The 13,316-nt window shown below is 35.7% G+C and overlaps 1 protein-coding gene across 3 annotated transcripts in view; it reads right to left on the bottom strand.

Annotated features, from left to right (window-relative positions):
* Positions 1-2: 2 nt before the first annotated feature.
* The window catches only part of TXNDC11 (thioredoxin domain containing 11), a 30,519-nt gene continuing 17,205 nt past the window's right edge, over positions 3-13,316 (bottom strand). For all 3 annotated transcript variants that reach the window (XM_074919714.1, XM_074919715.1, XM_074919716.1), the window contains 6 exons: positions 12,465-12,665; positions 9,184-9,967; positions 6,629-6,774; positions 5,255-5,364; positions 3,185-3,265; positions 3-638 (listed from right to left, as the gene is read on the bottom strand). In XM_074919714.1, coding sequence (XP_074775815.1) covers positions 11-638; positions 3,185-3,265; positions 5,255-5,364; positions 6,629-6,774; positions 9,184-9,967; positions 12,465-12,665 — 1,950 coding nt within the window. In that variant the 3' untranslated portion in view covers positions 3-10. The remainder of the gene's footprint in view (positions 639-3,184; positions 3,266-5,254; positions 5,365-6,628; positions 6,775-9,183; positions 9,968-12,464; positions 12,666-13,316) is intronic.

The raw sequence follows: 13,316 nt of genomic DNA, 5'->3' as shown, positions 1-13,316 counted from the left end.
TTGTAAGCAATCATTCTGTCCTGTTTCCACTACTGTGCTCTGTCTCTATGGTATCAATATTATCAATCCTTTTTTCCTCTAACGTGGCAGTAGCTGTTGAAACTGATAGATCATTATCTTCAGAAAGCGTTTGCTCTGACTGAAGGGATTCTTTAATTTCGTCTTTGCTCTGCAGCCTTCCTTCCCTTGATGCCACCAGGATTCTCAGTAAAGTATTTTCTTTGAGAAGGTTTTCTGATGCATCTGCTAACTCTTGAAGCTTTTCAGCCATTTCTAATAATTCTTGATTTTTCTGGTCATATGTGGCCTGTAACCGTTCACTGTGGAGCTGCAGAGTCTTGTGCTGCTTTTCCAGTGCGTGCTTTTGCTGCTGCAGCCTGTGTTCCTCTCTCCTAGCTTCAGAAAGCTGCGCTTCAAGCTGGTCATGGGCCTGATGGAGGGCACTGATTTCTGATCTTAACTTCTGAATTTCTCTCTCTAAGTGGGAGATGTGTCCTTGCTGCAGAACTGTCTCTTTATGTAGGCATTCTTTGGTACAGGGCTCTGATGAAGACAGGCTTGAGTGATGTAAAATAAATTTAAGGAGATTAGGAAGGTTAACTGAAAAGTCTTCAGGGAACTTCACACTTTGTTCCTTCCTAGAAAGACATAACAAGTTAATATTAAAACATGCAAATAGGTAAGCAATGATAATTTTATCTAAGGATCTGCTGTTCATCTCTAATTTGGGATCTTGTTTTTTATTAGAATGGTTAGTATGGCAGCTAAGAGAAGCTTGAACTCATGTAATAAATACAGAGCACACAGTATTTCCTTCTGATGAACCCTTTTACCTCTGTTCCAGTCTGGGTGCTGTAAGCATCTCTACACTGGATTGGTATTTGTCTGAAAGCAAAATCTGTAAAATTTCAGGAAAGACTTTAAGAGTAAAATTTATCCCCATTATGAGTTTAAAGTACATATGGTAGCATCACTGTTGGGCAGGTATGATCAGTGTACTGATACTGTCATTTGTTAGTAACTTGAAGGAGAACATTTAAGTGTTCCTAATTCTATATACACTGTTAGAAGTTAAGTCCAGATGTATACAGCTATCTGAGAAATTAACTATTTTGAGCCTATATGTTATCCTGGAAGATGTAGCTTAATGTGTTCCAAAATCAGAAGGGTATTGCAAGAAGCAGAAAAATACAGTTTGCTTTTAAACAGCAGTCACTTTAGTCAGAAGTAAGGCCTTTTTGCTGTCAAAAATACAAATCTTTTTACTTGTCTTTATGCCACTGAGGTGATCAAGTTTGGGTTTTTTCTGAAGCTCATTATATAGCTGTGAATACTCTGCCCAGAATATGAAGAGGTAGGCCCACTGCCTTCTGCAGCAGCACAAACTGTTACTCTTAACCTGATAGTGGTCTCCAAGCAGCTTGGACTCCAAGTAGCAAATTTCTTCAAGAACACTAACCACCAAAAGACACTCACAACCTCCAGCTGTGTCAAATGCTAAAATTATTGCCCTTTCTGGACCATGTGTGTATGTCTATCACAAAACATAGGAAGCTAAACTGTCCTCTCAGGACTAGACAGGAACTAACTCCTAACCTTCTCTTTCTGAACCAGTTATGTCTTCAACCTCTCACTTGGCATGTATCATGGGAATTTACTGCCTCCTCACTATTGCAGTAGTGACTTAAACATCCTGAAATATAACTGGGAAGATAGATAATAGTTTATCACTTTGGATCATCTTTAGCCTTTGCTAGTCAGGAGAATATTCTCTCATTAGAGAGCCATCAAGATGAAGAAAAGCTTAGCTTACTGCCCTTTGGTTGTCAAATTCATAACTAGATTAATGGTATGAGGCATGCATTCAGATATGGGTTAGTTACACAAGTCAGAAAAAGGACACAGGATAAACCCAAACAAAAATTATTCCACAGCAAGAAAGCCAGATTTAAGTATAATGCCTCAAAGTTTACCACTGCTGCTCCCGTACAACACACACCATAGACAACTCCTATGTCCCCATGTGTGACTTGTTTCTGAATTGCTTACACTGTGCATCTGGAACAGGGGAGTTACTCAGTTACCAATTGTGGTCCTTAAATCAGGACAAGATATGAACTCTCTCTATGTATAATGCTATTCCTATACTATGTAAAATCAGAGGTTTTGCTTCAGATATTAGCATCTCCTTTAGAGAGCTTATAAAGGCCAAAAGTATTTCAAGTCATTCTCTCTGCCACTGTTAGACTAGTTCTTAGCTGATGGAACACTTCCATGGTTTATGCAGATTGCCAAAGAATTCTATATCCAAAATACAGGTACAGCTAGACATGTATACATTCCCCCAAAAGCCAAACATCAGAACAATGAAAGAAACACAACCTGAAAGAACTTCAGTTTGAGCAATTAACACTCTGAAGTCCCTCTGATTACATTACACATTCTACCACAGAGGAGTGAGGGAGAAATAATAATTCACAGATTAGAACCACTGTAATATTTCCAAAGGATGCATACTCATTTAAGTACTCAGATTCTCTACATTTCTTAAGACAAATTTTTAACCTTAAAAACACATAACTATCTCTTCTCCCTCTGTAATGTCAGAAGTTTTGTCCTCTTAAATAAGACTAAATTTAGGCTGCATTAGTTACTCTCCATCTGTGCTTATTTTTTATTTTTCTTCATTAAAAACATAGCAAGAAAATCCTTGTATTTTACTGCAAGAATCCATTATAATATTCCTTGAGATCTCTTAGTTTACCCAGTTAGAAGCAATAGGATGCAAATTGCACTAGATCTAAATAATTTCTCCCCCTTCGCCCCTCCTGTAGTCACTCAATTTATTTGGATCATACCAAAATAATAATTTTAAATACAACCAAATAATAAGGAAAATTAACTGAAGAATAAGGTTAGTAATGCTGCTGTTCATAAATAAAGACTTAAAAACAAATAATGACCTTTGGAGAGAACATTATCTGCATACCATCAGCTATCCATGTCTGTTGTTTTTTTTTTTTTGGTGGTGGTTGTTTTTTAAATTAGAATATGCATAAAGTAATAATGCATATATGGAAATTAATCAGTTTGTTTTTTTTCTCTACTAAGACATGGAACCAGATGACTATTATAGCTTAGTAAAATGAAAGTTAAAAAAACACAGGGAAAAGAACTACATTACCTCTGATGAGGAAAAAATAAAATGGTTGGGAGACGGTCTGTCATAAATTCCCATGGAAGGTCATTTCGAGTGGTATCAATTCTGTTAAGAGATGACACACTGATGAAGAGAACAGATGGATGAACAATCTGTATTTTCTTGTAAAAGGCCATTTTAAGGATTGGGAAGAAGAAAATGCAAGTATCCATGAAAGTAAATCTAAATGTCTTATGTCAAAAATACGTTGTGCATATGAGTCAGTAGAATTAATTACTAATATTCAAGAGAATGAATCTCAATTTAACAAATATCTGTTTTTTTCCTAAAAAAATAGGTACAGTATTTCAGCTGCTCTCACTCAGCAATTAAATTGCACAGTCACTCATTATGTACCACCTTCCTTCTCTGAAGTGAACAGACCTGCCTAACAGTTTCAATATGAGACTTTTTTCTATTGATTAGTTTGTTCCTCAAGTACAATTCTACAAATATTTTCCCCTCAAGTAGTTTCAGCAGTAAATTACTTTGCTTCTTCCAAGAACAAGCACATTCTTAAAGGCACAAATTTTTCTAAAGCTCTAGGTAGAAAGGAATACAAGATTTTGTGAATGAAACACTTGTTCAGTTGCTCGTGTTTTTCTCTGCATTTTTAGGTTTTCTTCAATTACAAATAAAATTCTTATTAATTACAACAATTTTATTATAGAAAAAAAAATCACATCAGTAATACTGCAAAATAAAAGTAATGGAGTAAATGAGAACTTCAAGGTCAGGAAAGAGACCGGATATAGATTTGAGAGTAGCATTACAACTGTGGAGATAAAGCTGCAATTATAAACAGGTGCTAACTCCAGATTTTTAACTGATTTTTTTTTTTCCTACACATCTCATGCTGCCTCCTGGGGTAAGTTCAATCAGAATGAAACAAGGCTGCAATCAGAGCAGAAATTGTAAGTAATGCTGTATTGAACAAGAATGCTTGGGTTGCATTGAAACATTAAAAACCCTGGAAATGCCACACAAAAACATGTCTTTTATACATATATATGTATAATATATATATTCTATATACATATATATGTATAATATATAAATAAATGTATAATATAGACATATATATGTATAACATATTAAAATATTTTTATATATATTATACACATGGATATATATGTCTGTAAACTGGTTTTGGCTGGGATGGAGTTAATTTTCTTCACAGTAGTATGTATGGTGCTGTTTTATATTTGTGATGAAAATAGTGTTGATAACCTAGGATTGCTTTGGTTATTGCTGCACAGGACTTCCACAGCACCAAGGCCTGCTCTGATCCTCACTCTTCCCCCACGCTGGGGAGTGCAGACACAACCAGGCAGATGGCCGAAGAGCTATTCCACACCATATAACATCATGCTCGGCAATAAAAGGGAAAAGAGGGGGTTTTAGGGGGGCTAGCCATCTTTTACTTGGGAACCATCTGGGCATCAGTCTACCCACAAGAGGCGCTGAAGGATTATTGCCTTTGCATCACTTGTTTTGCTTTCTTCTATCTCCTTCCACTTACACTTCAATTATTAAACAATTTTGGTTTGTTTCATCTTGACCTCCATGTTTTCTTGGGTTTATTCTTCCTCTCCTCTTCCCCCGTCCCTCTGGGGATGGAGGGGGGTAGTGAGTGAGGAGCTGTGTGGTGCTTAGCTGCCCACCAGGGTTAACCCACAACAATATGTATTTTGTCTATCCCAAACAATTTCTCAAATACAGTACTGCAGGATATAATTATTTGCCAGAAGTTATCCGAGGGGTAAAAATTATTTTCTGATGCTCTTTTATTGATTCACCTCCTGAAAGCTTGAAGGGTAATTGCACTATATAAAAAAAATCATTTTCATTAAACTGTGTAACTACTGCAGTGATATTGAAAACCACCAAATTTATAGAGGAAAACAAAATAATCCATTCAAAGAGAAATGAAGCAGATGACATTCACATCTACTATTGCAAGACTGTAGAGAGAAAAAATGTAATTATTTTCTAGGCTGATGACCTCAATGAATTTACATAATTCTAGAGAGATGAAATTAGACTCTTATTTACCTTGCCACAGTGAAATTATCTGGAGGCAAAAGACGAGCAAGTTGAATAAAGATGTGATTAAGAGAAGTACAGAATCCACACCACTGTGCGTAATAGAGCAGCAAGACATTCTGGAAAGTGAAACGAAGAAGAGTTTGATTATCTATTGTAGTTAATCTGTAGTAAAGGAGAACTAGTCCTCACAACATCTAAAACTTGGAACCCTTAAAATGTGAAAGGAAACTATATCCAAATGTTGATAAACTTTATTATAAGCTATTTACTGATGCCCTCTGTCTACTGAGTTAACACATAAAGCCTCTTGGGGAATTCTCCTCCATAAGAAGATGACAAAATGAAGAGGATTATTTCGATTATTTAGTTTAGGATCATTCCCTTTAAGTAAAAATGCACCAAATTTTACTACACTTCCCAAGATTGTTTTGCATTCTCAAGTTCCTATGTATGTAGCAGAGACTGCATACTTCGGGGGGGTGGGGGGGAAGAGGTGATGTCTAGAGCTTTGCCTCTAACTGGCAAAGCAGGAGTTAGGGCTGCTGGAAACCAAATACTGGAAATGCATACATTCACTGCAGGCCGGAAAAACAACGGATGTTGATCCTTACTATCACATCCTCAAGAAATCAAAGTAGTTTAACTTCTTTTCAGGATGACATATTATGTAAAGCAATTTCATGCCATGCAGTTGGAAAGCTTTTACCTGTGAGAGTTTTGGGGTTTTTGCTGTGTGGTTTCAAATAATGCCTTGGGTTTAAAACCTTTTATTAATTTGTTTTCCATTATGTCTACGTTGCAACATTTTAAAACTTTTTTTTAAAGTAAGCGCTTTCAAAAATGTAATATATAGAAAAAATGATGTGGTATATTTATTTCCTTTGAGGTATGAAACACAGAAATCAGAATATTCTTCAGTGTTACCTCAAACCCTATGTATTTAGCATGTGCTCCCGCTACAGTGGAAGAAAGGAAAAGGGAGAAATCAAGTCATGGACACTTTTTTTTTTTTTAATTAGAATCTATCTTTCAAGTACACAGGAAAAAACAAACACACACACACCCCCAAAAAAAACCCAAACAAACAAACAAACAAAAAAACCACTAAAACCCCAGCAAACCTTGAACTGTGGCAAAAACCTGTCAGGGCATCAGTTGTACTGACTTTTTGACTATTTTGACGCCAGAAAAAGATCTTTTCAGATCACACTATTCCAAATTGCCTTTTTTAAAAAACCCCACGACTTTTGAAGTGTTAAAAAAATAACATTTTTTATCATACAAATAAGCAAAGTACATCAAAGTAAAAAAAGAATGAGATCCTCTCCTTAAAAGTTTGAGCAATGATTTTCAAGAAACCTTTTCAGTAATGAGGTGTACCTTTTCACTCAAAAACACAGTATCATGAAAGGTATTAGTAGTCACTTCAGTGATTACACGCTGTTCGTGAAAATGGACTGAAGGGTCATCAACAAGATGCCTTTTCAAGGGACTGTAGAGAATACTGAAATTTTTTATGAAGTTCTCTGTAATGAAATTGATACATAACAAAGTTATTTCAGTTTCACAAATAATGTGATTTTGGCAGTTTTTACCTTGGAATTCAGAAGAACTTACAATAGAAAATACAAATTCAAACCTGGTTTTGTGTCATTAATTTTTGACAGTTTATATCAACTCTTGAGTAACCACCACTGATGTGAAAACAAGATAAAATTCCACTGTTTTTTTTGTCTTCAGTCTTCACTTGCCACACTAGTCTCTAATCTTGCTTCTACTCCTATTCAACGTACTATAATAATTTCTCTACCCTCCTAATCTAATCATACTCCTGGTAGGTCATAATTAGTATCCTCTCACCATTTTTCACTTTCTACATAGCATTGAAGTATTTGTCCCTTATTTTGAAGGGTCCACTTAATTTCACATTTATTTACATTCATTCTTTATTTTTATGACTTTCTCTGTAATTCTCCTTTTGCTTTAGACCTTGAAAGACTGTGCTATTGCCCCCTTTTGTTTACCAGCGACTACCTTCCTCTTCTTTCAACTTTCTCCTTAGTTTTAAGATATTTAACAAGTAGGTAGACAGTAGTAAAAACATAAAACGAGCTCCAAAGCCCTCAACTACCTTTAGCTACACTACTCTGAGCCTGGACCATGTTCTCTGAATTGCTGCAAGATACTGACTGCATCCTTCTCTCAATTTAGGTAGAGAAATATTACTGTATGCATTAGAAAATAACAGTATTCTATAATCAAGACAAAAGATATAACATCAAACACACTAAAAATAATTATTTGATCAATTAGAAACATCTTGTGCTGGTATTTCCAGTCTAAAATCTAGGCCCAAGTAAAACTGGCACTCTTGTACATACATACAAAATACCAGATCAAGTTTATCTCTGAAAAGCAAACAGCAGTACATTGAAATTTTTATTTACTATTCAGCATTTCATTCAATTCTCACACCAGACCAAACCAGTATTTTCTTTCTAGATCTCCACATTGGGAATACCTATGCCTGATTAAGTAATAACTGAAAGGAGGGGGCTAATTAAGAGACACACTCCTGAATTTTTAGAAACCATCTGTAAAAACTGAAATCTGTTACAGGTATTAAACACAGGTTTTGTTATTTTAAAATATCAAAAGTTAAAGAGAGGCTTAAGGAAGTAAGATAAAATTTAAAAAACCCCACAGAAAACCAAACAAAAAATCAGAGTGACCCCTTGACAAAAAAATGTAGAAGCCAAAATTTTCCAGAAGTTCAAATGACGTGGAATAGAGACATACTGAGTGTCAGCGGAGAAACCATCATCATGCTCAGGAAATCCTGTGACCTGTAAAGTTTGAAACAGAAAGTACTGGGAGCAGAAAGGGGAAGGAAATTTTTATGTCCTCTGGTCTTCATTTTTCCTAAGGATCCTTTCATGGTCACTGGAGTTTTTGTTTGTTTTTCCAGAGTGTTTTTCTGGGGTTTGGGATGGAAACAAGATACAGGGCTGGATGGGATCCTTAATAAGAACATGGCTATTTGTTATGTTGTGCATACTTTTGTACTTACAGATTTATGGCAAAATGGAAATGTAATTAACGCTATATTGATACACCTTAAACAATTTATTTTAATACTAAGTTCTCCTGAATTTACTTCCATGTTTCTTTACACTGCTAACATTAAACACCTTGCATTTTCTGTAGGTGGACTCAGTTTTGCACATCATCAAATAGGTTGTCATGAGAGCATGTGGTTAGGCATGTTGTGTCTTACTGCATAACTTGCAAATAAATCAGAACTGCTACCTCTGTGTTGGTTGTTTTTTGGGGGTTGTGTTTGTTTTTTTTTTTCCCTCCTCCAATTCAGCCAGAAAATAGAGTATTGACAGATTTGGCCAAGACCACTCCAGAGCTCTACCTTGAAACACACGTTTTTAAAAAAAAAAAATTAAAAAATTTTTAAGTTGGTTTCAGAGAATAAAGGGAAGTGCTAATCTCTGCTAAGTAGGCAGTATCTCACGAATTTCTGGGATACTTTAGCACACAGAACAGCTGAGCAAACACCCCCACCACCATTAATATACTAATGTCTTCTGTAATATCAAATGTGTTAAATGCATAGTAATTTTTTTTTTTTTCCACAAGCAAATTATTTTAGATTTTAGCAATTCCTTCAATGCATCAGGCAGTCAAAAATTTTGAGGTTCACTTCTTTTAAAGCAAATTATTTTTGGTATATGTAATTTAGTTCTTACATCATCTAGAACACAATTACACTGCTTAGTTAACTACTAGAATTAAAATAGAATAAATTACAATTCACAATGTTGGCTATAGTCTCACTTTTCAAAATGGCACTAAGTTTTCCATTCACAAGCTTACTTGCAAACTTAATTTTCTTATTTCTAACAGTTGCATAGTGGATACCATACCCAGGGTAGATCCAACAAGTGACCGATTTTGATCCAGGACATAGTGCACTTCTTCTTTCAGGTCAACAATGGCAGCAAATTCCTTAAGATGAGTAGATCTTGATGCTCCTAGTCTCTCTGCATATATCCAAAAAAGATTTGAATCCAGTAGATAAAGATTCAAGGTTTTGTTGGTCCTGCAGCTCAGACCAGTAATGTTAGTGCCAGTAATATGAAGGTCAGGAATAAAACAATTCCTATCCTCAATGTGAGGAATAGAATGTTGGGTGCTACCTTTCTTCCCATGGGAAGAAAATGCTACTTTGGGGGTCTGAAAGATGGTCTTCTCAGAACTGATGAAACTTAAAAAATGCCTGTTTACCGTCCTGCAACATGCAGTGTAATAGCTAAAGGGACTATAGAAACTTAAGAAATTGCTGCATTCTATGGTATTTGATATAACTTGAAAAAAGGTATGTTCCTGGAGGTAGAAAGAGTCCAAAGCTGCTTCTATCTCTAAAAAGTTACAGTGTGGCACATGGACTTTATTTGGTTTGACACCAAGTGTCTGGTTAATGCAAAGCTCACAGACATTGTGAGTTCTAGATATTGAATGCCACTGCGGAAGCACCACTGTGTTACAGCATGGGTACTTGGTTATAGAAAATGTTTCTGATAATTTCATATGTGCGTCTGGTACAGAGGAATCAAAAGCTGGTGAATCAGTGTCTCCTAAGTGTTGAAGATCTGGCTCAGCTGCCTGGCTTTTATTACAGTTGTGGTATTCCAAGGCCACTTTGGTAATCTACAAGGGGGGAAAAAAAAAACAAATTAAAAAAGCAAGATTAACTGTATGTAGTTCACTCAAATGCAGTTATCTGTTGCAGGTTTAATGACATATATGCAATTACAGATGGAATTTCAGAAACATGGAGTTGACTGCTCTTCTCCTTACTAAAAATTATAGGAGGCTCTGACTTGATAACAAAGTTAAATTTTCAGATATTTTGACATGTAAGAATTAAATATACAGAACAACAAAAAGCCACTTCAAATTTTTTTTAGCCCACAACACTGATCTCAAGGTCGTCTCTGCATCACATTTATCAACGCTACATTTTAAGGTTAAATCCCACTACATGAAGCATTAATTAGTACAGATTCCTGAATCTCCCTTATTTTCTAATACAAGGAGAAAATAAATAAAAGCATTTCCACATGAAAAGGGAATAGATACTTTTCCTGTTACAGGTGGTGCACAAATGTTGTAAAAATCACTAACAGTGTTGAAGCAATGTTAGTATTCTCCCAGCCACGGGCATATATTTGTAAAACTGCAGGTGTACTCTGCATATAGTAATGCGTGACTTATTGGGAGAAGAAAAAAAAAGAAAAAAAAAAGAAAAAGAAAAAAAAAAAAGGCAAGCCTGCCTCTCAGTGCAAACATTCCTGTGCTGCATCACCATTTTGTTTTTCATAACCAAGGAGAAACAAGCAGGGAAAGAGGCATGTGTATGAACCACAGAAGTAATTCTCTTTCTAGGAGATAAATAACAGAATACACAAGAAAGGAAAATGAAAGAGGAAATTTCCTTTCATCCTCATCTATCACATTAAACATAATCAAAATGCAGAACATACCCACGTTGCTTACACAAGAACACTTTGATAGGAATCATTATAATTATCAAAGGGATGTTGAAGTGTCACATTTAGGAGAGGTGCTGCGTCACAGGACCATCAGTATTAAGATGTGGTCTATAGCAACAGTTTGTTACAGCCTTCAAGAATTCATTGTTGGATGTTTTCATCCTGAAAAGGCTCAATTAAAGACCTGAAAGAAACTTGGCCCCTTATACTATAATCTAGCCTGAAGATTTTAACTACCTACATAGAGAAACAGGAGAAGAAATTATGAACAGAAAACCAGATTTGCAATAAATCTCATTTCAGTGAGCATTATCAGAAAAAAAAAATGTTTGCTCTGAGGGCATTAAACTTGACAGCCTCGTTCTTTGTGACTGCCTTACAGTGAAGTGGTTTCATTGCTTGATGAAACCCGCAGAACAGCTGCAATAAGCATCTCTTCCTATGGTAAACAAGTTGCATAATCTCTCTGTATCAAACTGAAGCTATACAAGATCAACTGAAATATTTTGTATCTCATTTTACATTTTGATATAAATACTGTTATTTAGCAGAATGAAATCTGAAACGGAACATCTTATGTTGCACTGATTTGATCTAAGTAAGTGGTACCTGTTACTACAATGCAAGCATCACTGAATTAAGTCTGCCAAAAATAAGACAGGTTAGTACAAGAGTAATCACAGTTGTTTTCCAGTCTTTCTGTGAAGATTTCCTCAACCCTATCTTCTAGCAGTCTAGCTTTTACTGTGTATGTTTCTAGTTTGGCTAAATATCGTATCATAAGTTATTTTCATTTTTTTCCTCATTGCTTCAGACATGGCAATATTAATTAGGCCTCCTTGTGGAAACCACACGTTCCAGGACATAGATGCCATGTACATGTCAGCGTTCCCACCAAAACTTAGCCCTGCTTTTCATCTTCCACAGATGCTTGTTCCTTGTTCTACACTGTCCTTAGTGCTCTGTGATCACCAGTGTTGTGCAGATGTGTGATATACTAAATGGGACAATGGGGAAAAAAAAAAATTCAGTCAAGCTAGTTTCCCTATCTCATTTATTGCACAACTACACAAACTCCTGTCCTAGGCAGTTCAGAAATGGAAATAATGGCAGAGGAAGAGAAAACCGGAAGGCAACTAAGGAATGCACATTATATAAAAATCAGATTAGTAGTAGTTTTTTCACTTAGGCTGTATTTCAAACAACACTGTCTGGTTTAATACAAGGTCCATTCTTACGTATGTAACCACCTCTGGAAAGACAGAAGGAGAGGAGAAATAGAATGGGGTGGACAAAACACAAGTCCTGCAATGTTTACTACGTTCTCACTCATTGGTGTGAGCTGTGTCAGCTGGAACAGAAGACTCATCACAATCTGCATTTCTCACACAGGACTCACCACAAGGAGGAAGTCAAGGAAAAGAGTCAGGTGCTTGTTCTAAACAACTGTTGACATGACACACAGGCATGTTGTGTGGGATACAAAGCAGCATAAGGGAGTTGTGACAATATGGCTTGAGAAAGTGTTTTTAAACAAAACAATACTCGGAACAGTGAAATAAAATAAGGCATGTCACAATTAAGCTCGGAACCCTGACTACGATTCTCAATTTCTAGTATTTATGAAGTAAAAAAATAATTCTTTTACTTACTTCATCTAAAAGAGGATGAATTTCTGCTAAGGGATTGTAAGGTATAAATATGAGAAGTGCTGGTCCTTTCTTCAGCTCATTGTTTAGAAGAAGGCTTTTTCCACCATGTGGTCTCAGCCAGCGTATGAGCATCTCTCGATTTTCTAGAGCCCACTTGCAAATGTTTTCAGCAGTATAGTTCATGATGTCATTTGGATAGATCTATAAGGGGGGGGAAAAAAATTATTTGTCCTCGCTTGGTTTAGTAATGAATGCAGTTCTCAAATATGACATGCTTTGTACTGTAATGCCTAAAACTCTCTTTCTAAATTTAATAACAACTATTCAGTGACCTTCAGCATTTCGTATACCCTTTCCTCTTGGGAAATCTTTCCAACTGCTCACCAGATCACAGTAACACACACAATCTTTCAGGCAAAAAGTATTCTACCAGAGAAGCTCCTCTTTCTTTTACTACAGACGTATAATCTTTTCTTCCTACTATAGATTTTCTTTGTAAGTGAAAGAGCTAAGTCTCTAACCTGGTATCGTCACATATCTTGATTTACAGCATATTAGAACATTTTTTCCCATTACTCATTTACCATATTCACTCATTTTAAATTAGTGTTTTAAGACGTCAACATCAAGACTGTGTTTAAAACTCTTATTTGTTATTACTGAATGCAGGGAAAAGAAACGCATAATAAAAAGTGCTCACAGCTTCTACGGTCATTTTAATAAATTAAGGCAAGTTTATCTTCCATCATTTGCACAGACAAAAGTAGTTTTACGTATTTACCAGTAATTGAACCTGAAAAAGCCACGTTTTCCCTAGTCTCAAGTGAATAAAATACAGGTTACAATACTTAT

This window comes from Athene noctua, chromosome 15 (assembly GCF_965140245.1).
Source record: "Athene noctua chromosome 15, bAthNoc1.hap1.1, whole genome shotgun sequence".
Lineage (NCBI taxonomy): Eukaryota > Metazoa > Chordata > Aves > Strigiformes > Strigidae > Athene > Athene noctua.
The sequence above is the reverse complement of the archived record's forward strand: the minus strand, read 5'-3'. Positions and strand labels throughout refer to the sequence as shown.